The sequence below is a fragment of the Mus musculus genome, chromosome 1 (assembly GCF_000001635.26).
Source record: "Mus musculus strain C57BL/6J chromosome 1, GRCm38.p6 C57BL/6J".
In the NCBI taxonomy this organism is placed as follows: Eukaryota; Metazoa; Chordata; class Mammalia; order Rodentia; family Muridae; genus Mus; species Mus musculus.
This window is the reverse complement of record NC_000067.6, coordinates 170,944,401-170,951,798: the sequence shown is the minus strand read 5'-3', so window position 1 is coordinate 170,951,798 and position 7,398 is coordinate 170,944,401. Positions and strand designations below refer to the sequence as shown.

The window sequence follows — 7,398 nt, the reverse complement described above, 5'->3', positions numbered from 1 at the left end:
ACCTTAGATCATTTAGTTCCCACATAAAAGACACAAAACCTTTATATTTATAATAAGCCTTAAAAGCACTAGAGTTGGGCAGATATCAACCCTCTGTGCTATTTTGTCTATTCCCTGTCAATAACCGTGAGATATCGTTTGGTATGTTCTGCCTGGGCCACTGCTACTTCAACAGGCCAGTCCTCATGGCCTTGTTTGTGCTCGTGGTCCACCTACCCCATGACAACTTTTCCCCCTCTTATTCTCCTCTCCTCTCCTCTCCTCCCCTCCCCTCCCCTCCCCTCCCCTCCCCTCCCCTCCCCTCCCCTCCCCTCCCCTCCCCTCCCCTCTCCTCTTCTTGCTGGCCCTACCCCAGATCACAAGCCTAGGAACTGAAGCCTCACCTACCTCTTTTCTTCCCAACTATAGACTGTAGGTGTCTATTAACCAATCATGGATAACTGGGGGGCAAGGTTTAAACAACCAAAGCTGATGATATACTTGAGAATCTGCTCATCTTGGAGCAACCAGATCTTAGGGTACAGAATTTAGCATCTGAATACAAGCGAGTGCTAGGATTACAGGTGTGACCCACATACCCCATACTTTTTCTATTCTACACCTTCTAGGATGTTTTGTTTTCTGCTAGGTATTTTGTTTCAACAATCATTTTAACTAATTAACACACTGAGAAAATCCAGGGTGGCTGAGAATTAAAGGCTTTATCCTATGCCCGCAATCTTAAGGAAAGTAACAGAGAGGAAAGATAAACCTTGGTGTCTGCTAAACAAATTTGCAGAGTCACCATGAAGAGACTTTGAAGGTTTAAATTGACTGTCAACCTGATAAGATCTAGAGTCACCTAGGCAACAAGCCTCTGGGCGTGCTTATGAAGGACTGTCTGAATTAGATTAAAGGAGATGGGAAGACCCACCGTGAATGTGGGCAGGGGCATTCCAGGAACTAAAGTCCTGAACTGCTTGAAAAGGGAGAGGCTAGCAAGGGCTGTCATCTTTCTTTGCTTCCTCAATTGCAGATGCAATGTGAAAAGCTGTCTGGGACTCTGTTCCCTACCTCTTCTCTGCAGTGTTACATTGTACCCTCAACTCTGACACCAAATAAACCTTCCTTCCATCACAGCAGAAGGACCAGTAACTGATACAGAGACTAGACAAAAAGACACTTATTTCAGGTTTTTCTGTAGGCCAAGAACTTCAAGAGCTTTTCCTTCCTTCCTTCCTTCCTTCCTTCCTTCCTTCCTTCCTTCCTTCCTTCCTTCCTTCCTTCCTTCTTTCCTTCTTTCTTTCTTTTTCTTTTTTGAGACAGAGTCTCTCTATGTAGTCCTGGCTGTCCTGGAACTCATAGAGATCCTCCTGCCTCTGCCTTCTGGGTACTAGGATTAGAGGTGTGTGCCATCACTCACTTTAAGACCAATTTGAAGAGTCTAGAGAATGGTCTACTACTAAGTTTGTTTGTTTTCTGTTCCAAACTGTGGCACAGTTACCAAGAACAAACCCCAGCTGAGCAGGGAAGGACACTTTCATCCTTGGCTAAGTGAAAGAGTGGGAGAGAGCGTGGCAAACCTTGACCCTTAGAGTGTTTCTAGATACAGGAGGGAGAAATGAGCACCAGAGGATAGGTTTGAAAGACCCCCGAGCTGGGTAGTCAATCACTCTGAGGAGACCCTCCCAAGGAACAGCGAGGCCACGTTTCGGATGCAAACAGCAAAAGGCTTTATTGGGAACACGGGTACCCGGGCGACTCAGTCTATCGGATGACTGGCGCACCGAGTGTGGGGTTTTTACCCTTTTTATAGGGCTGGGGAGCAAAAAGCGCGGTTACAGAAGCGAGAAGCGAGCTGATTGGTTAGTTTAAATAAGGCTTGGGGTTTTTCCCGGTCTTTTGGGGAACTTGAAACTGAGGTGGGACTTTCCAGAAACTGTTGCTAGTTTCGCTTTATCTGAGTACCATCTGTTCTTGGCCCTGAGCCGGGGCCCAGGTGCTCGACCACAGATATCCTGTTTGGCCCCTGTCCCAGTTTTGTTCAGCCTTATTCTTTAACTAAACTTCCTTGTGACTTTTGAGAACTCAGCTCTGGTACTTTTTCATGCCTTGCAAAATGGCGTTACTGCAGCTAGCTTGCTAAGCCTTATGGTGGGGTCTTTCATTCCCCCCTCTTTCTGGAAACTGAATAAAATCTTTTATTCACGCGATTCTACTTCTTCTGGATCTATTGATTTGAGTTGGTGATACTGTTGGGTCAGAACCAGGGCCTGCACCACCGAAATTCTGTCTTTTACAAACTGGACCAAGCGGTTGAGAATGCAGGGTCCGAGGAGTAGGATTAATAAAAGTACTATCAGAGGGCCCATAATGGTGGATATCAGGGTCGTGAACCATGGGGACCTGTTAAACAGTCCCTCAAACCACCCTTGTCCTGATTCGAACAATTTTTGCCTCTGGTTTAGCCTTTCTCTTAGCTTAGCCATGCTATCCCTTACTACGCCAGTGTGGTCTGCATAGAAACAGCATTCTTCTTTTAGGGCAGCACATAATCCTCCTTCTTTTAGGAACAGCAGATCTAATCCTCTCCGGTTCTGTAGGACCACCTCAGACAACGAGGTCAGAGACTTTTCTAGGGCACTGACTGATTTTTCTAAGGCCCCAAGGTCTGTATGTATGGCTGCCTGGAGCTGCTCGAATTGTTTGGTGGCCACTAGGGCTGTAGTCCCTGTTCCTACTCCTGCAGCTATGCCGCCCATAGTAAGTCCTCCCAACAGCAGGGCCAGAGTTAATGACACCGGCTCTCTTTTATATTTGGTTTTTCTCTCAAACTGGTCATAAACATAACCAGGGGAGTGGTAGGTCACCTTTGGCCAGAGCTCAACCAGGACACAGTAATCGGTGGTGAGGTTGAGTACAGTGGTAGATAGGCAGGGAGTGAGCCCGGTGTTGCAAGCCCAGATGGTCCCGGCGGGAGCAGCCAGATAGTAGGACCCGTCGCTCGCCTTCTGGGTGGTATTACACAGGGCCTGATGGGTTTTGGGAACTGCTCCTACGCAGAGTCCCTGCCCGGTCACTTCGGACAGGGTCAGCTTGTGTTGGGAGGCCACGGAGCAGTTAGCTGGGGCAGAGGTATGGTTGGAGTAGGTACCTAGGACGGCAACCCCTTCGTAGTAGGGGGGTCCCGATACCAGACACAGCCAGCACTCTTGGGTTCTGTCGGGACTGGTGAGGTTGAGTGCTTGATAGGCTCCTTTTACTAGGTTTAGCAGCCTGTCCCCCGTCCCAGGTTGTTGAGAAGGCGGGGGAGCCCCAGGCACCATAGAGGCCGCGCCTGAAGGAGGAGGATGAGGAGGCCTGGGGAGCATGATCTGCACGGGTTGGGAGGGGGGTAGCTGTTCAGTGATCACGGGATTAGGCCCAATGGGGACGCGGGGTCCTACATTGAGGACCTGGCGGGTCAAAGAGAACCGGGTCACCGGGTCGGCCCCCGTGGATCGGTAGAGTCTTAGTCCCCAAACTTTGGGGGCATCCCAGCTGGCCTTTTTACCCGCGTCAGTGAATTCTAAGACTAGGGGGTTGCATCGACCCCCCGGTGTGGCACCCTGGACGCCACTGGAGACCGAGGAATCATAACAGGGGCCCTGATCCTTAGGAGTGTTTCCTCGCTTAAGGGAAATTAGGTCCCATGATGATGATGGCTTCCAGTATGCCTGTCCAGTGGTCTCACATCCCCATTTGCCACAGTAGCCCTCTCCCGGCCCTCCACACCCTATTGGTACAGTATGACCGGGGCAAACATAGAAGTCATACAGTCTTGTCCTTTTTCTTCCCCCCGGAGAGCGGCAACCATCTCCAATATCGGGTTCTGGGTCATCCCAATGGTCTCCAACTAAATCACACAAGTCAAAATATAGTTTAGGGAAGGTGTCTGTCATCGTCCCCAGGAGGGAGGTAGCGTTAGCTGTTTGTCCTGTCATTAGGTTGGTAACTCTCCAAGTGACATTGAAGACCTGGTGAGGGCTGTCACGTTGTACCGAGGCTCCTGCCCTCACCAAGATCCCTATAACTATTAGGGGGCCCCACGGGTTAATCTTATCTTTAAGGGGTTTTGAGAACGCTGGACCTTCCATGCTGCTCCGGCCGGAGGAGTTGTCGCCGCCTTTACGTGAGCGGCGTGTATCCACGCAGAGATGCCGTCAACTTTGAGAGCGGTGGGGGTGGTCAGCAGGACGGTGTAGGGTCCTTTCCAGCGAGGTTCCAAGTTCTTAGTCTGGTGCCGGCGTACCCACACGGCGTCACCGACACGGAAGGGGTGTGGTATCACTGGCTGATCTAGCTGGTCCTGATAAGCAGCGGCCAGCGGCTTCCAGACCTCTCGTTGTACTGCTTGGAGGGCCTGTAAGTGAGCTTGGAGAGAGGGACTATTAGTTAACTTTGACATTTCAGGATCATGAAAATTGACAAGGGGCGGGGGTGCCCCATACAGAATTTCATACGGAGTCAGTCCATGGGGGCCCGGAGTGTTCCGGGCTCGGTAGAGGGCTAAGGGGAGTAGGAGTACCCAGTCTCTAGTGCCAGCTGCAAGCGTTAATTTAGTTAGAGTCTCCTTGATGGTTCTATTCATTCTTTCTACCTGACCTGAACTCTGGGGTCTATAAGCACAATGTAATTTCCAATCGATCCCCAGTAAATCGGCCACCGACTGACTTACCTGGGAGACGAAGGCAGGCCCATTATCGGAACCCAATACCTGTGGCATCCCGAATCTTGGGAATATTTCTTCTAATAGCTTCTTGGTCACAACCTTGGCAGTTTCACGTTTAGTTGGGAAGGCTTCCACCCAGCCAGAGAAGGTGTCTACGAACACCAGGAGGTACTTGTACCCGTACAGCCCTGGTTTAACTTCAGTGAAGTCAATTTCCCAATGGGTACCTGGTCGATGTCCGCGTACTCGTACCCCTGCCCCGATTTTGGCTTTACTAGCATTTACTTGAGCACAGACTGTGCAGGATTCTGCCACATACTGAAGAGTTCTGTCCCTGTTTAACATGTAGTAGGGGCTTTCTTCTCTGTCAAGGAGCGCCTTCATCTTTTGAGGGCTGAGATGGGTGAGTCTATGAAGGGAGTCTAATAATTCAAACACAAACTGATCGGGCATCACCGGCTTGCCTTGTAGGACCCAATATCCTTTTATCTGATTATAGGTGGCCCCCAGTTCTCGCAATCTTTTTAGATCTGTTTCGGTGTAATGGAGATAGGCAGGCGTGTACGGGGTCGAGTCCTCTATAAGGAGTGTAGAGGCTTCTGGAACTGTTTTTGTGGCTGCCTCTCGGGCCGCCTGGTCTGCCATACGGTTGCCTCTGGCTTCGGCACTGTCTCCTTTCTGATGTCCTGGGCAATGGATAATACTGAGTCTCTTTGGCAAAAAGAGGGCTTTCAGCAAGGCTAGGATCTCGCTTTTGTTCTTGATTTCCTTGCCTTCTGAGGTCAGCAACCCCCGTCTCCTATATATTTCCCCATGAACATGGGCCGTAGCGAAGGCATAGCGGCTATCAGTGTAAACATTTAGCTTCTTACCTTCTGCCATTTTCAGGGCTTGGGTGAGTGCGATCAGTTCGGCTCGCTGGGCTGACGTTCCAGCTGGCAGGGCCCTCGCCCAGATTACCTCGGTTTCAGTCGTCACTGCTGCCCCAGCCTTTCGCTGTCCTTCTTGCAGAAAGCTGCTCCCATCGGTATACCAGGTGTGGTCGGCGTCTGGGATGGGCTGGTCGGTGAGATCCGGTCTGGTTCCATGCGTTTCAGCCAAGATCTCGAGGCAATCATGGGGGGCTCCTTTTTCCGGTAGAGGGAGCAAGGTGGCAGGATTGAGGGCCACCACTGGTCCGAACTGAACTCGGTCAGTGTCTAGGAGCATTGCCTGGTAGTGGGTCATGCGGGCGTTGGATAGCCAGCGGTCAGGGGGTTGCTTGACCAGTGCCTCTACTGCATGGGGGGCCAGGATGACTAGCGGCTGTCCCATAGTTAGCTTGCCTGCATCTTTTGTCAGAACGGCAATGGCTGCTACCATCCGTAGGCAAGGGGGCCACCCGGCTGCCACTGGGTCTAGCTTTTTGGACAGGTAGGCCACAGGCCGACGCCAAGGTCCCAGTTTTTGCGTTAGGACGCCTTTGGCGTAGCCCTGCTTCTCGTCGACAAAGAGTTCAAAGGGCTTAGTCAAATCTGGCAATCCCAGGGCGGGGGCAGTTAGAAGGGCCTGTTTGATTTCTTGATAGGCCTTTTGCTGGTCTGGGCCCCAATTAAACAGAGTCCCCGTTTTGGTAAGAGGATACAAGGGGGCCGCCATTTCCGCAAACCCAGGGATCCAGAGGCGGCAGAAGCCTGCCGTCCCTAGGAACTCCCTTAGTTGTCGAGGAGTCTTTGGAACGGGTTGCCCCATCACAGTCTCTTTTCTAGCCTCAGTCAGCCATCTCTGACCCTCCCTCAGAAGGTACCCCAGGTATTTAACCTGTTTCTGGCAGATTTGGGCTTTCTTGGCCGAGGCCCGGTATCCGAGGTCCCCTAGGGTTTGTAGAAGGGCCCGAGTACCTTGTTGGCAGTCTAGTTCGGAAGTAGCGGCCAGCAGTAAGTCATCCACGTACTGTAGCAGGATCAAGTCTGGGTGCTGGATCCGGAAGTCTGCTAGGTCTCTGTGCAATGCCTCATCAAACAGGGTGGGACTGTTTTTGAAACCCTGTGGGAGTCTGGTCCAGGTCAATTGTCCAGAGATTCCCATTTCTGGATCTCTCCACTCAAAGGCAAAGAGAGGCTGACTGGTGGGGTGGAGTCTCAGGCAGAAAAAGGCATCTTTTAAATCAAGCACAGTGTACCACTGGTGGGACGGAGGGAGTCCACTTAAGAGGTTGTAAGGATTGGGCACGGTGGGGTGGATATCTTCCACCCGCTTGTTGACTTCTCTCAGATCCTGGACAGGCCTGTAATCATTAGTCCCTGGTTTCTTAACGGGCAGCAGGGGTGTGTTCCAGGGGGACTGGCAAGGTACCAATATTCCCTGGTCCAACAGTCTCTGTATGTGGGGCTTGATCCCCAGTCTGGCTTCGTGTGACATGGGGTACTGTTTGATGGACACAGGGGTGGAGGTTGCCTTTAGAGGTATAATCAGAGGCGCTTGGCGAACTGCCAGTCCCATGCCCCCGGTTTCTGCCCAGGCCTGGGGAAAGTCAGAAAGCCAGGTGGACCCTAGAGAAACATCCGGCTCTGTTGAGGTCTCATGTAGCCGATACTCATCCTCTATGCCAAGGGTCAACACCTGCAGGGGCTGTCCTTTTGGTCCCACAACCTGAGCTCCCGATCCCTCGAAGTGGATCTGGGCCTTTAACTTAGTCAACAAGTCCCTTCCTAGCAAAGGATAAGGGC

At 51.5% G+C, this 7,398-nt stretch overlaps 1 protein-coding gene across 1 annotated transcript; it reads right to left on the bottom strand.

Moving 5' to 3' along the window:
• Positions 1-2,035: 2,035 nt before the first annotated feature.
• On the bottom strand, positions 2,036-6,691 carry Gm39701 (predicted gene, 39701). The gene is made up of 2 exons (XM_011238892.2): positions 4,185-6,691; positions 2,036-2,433 (listed from the first exon to the last, which is right to left on the bottom strand). The coding sequence occupies exons 1-2, from the start codon at positions 6,419-6,421 to the stop codon at positions 2,181-2,183; spliced, it is 2,490 nt and encodes an 829-aa protein (XP_011237194.2). The 5' UTR covers positions 6,422-6,691; the 3' UTR covers positions 2,036-2,180.
• Positions 6,692-7,398: the final 707 nt, after the last annotated feature.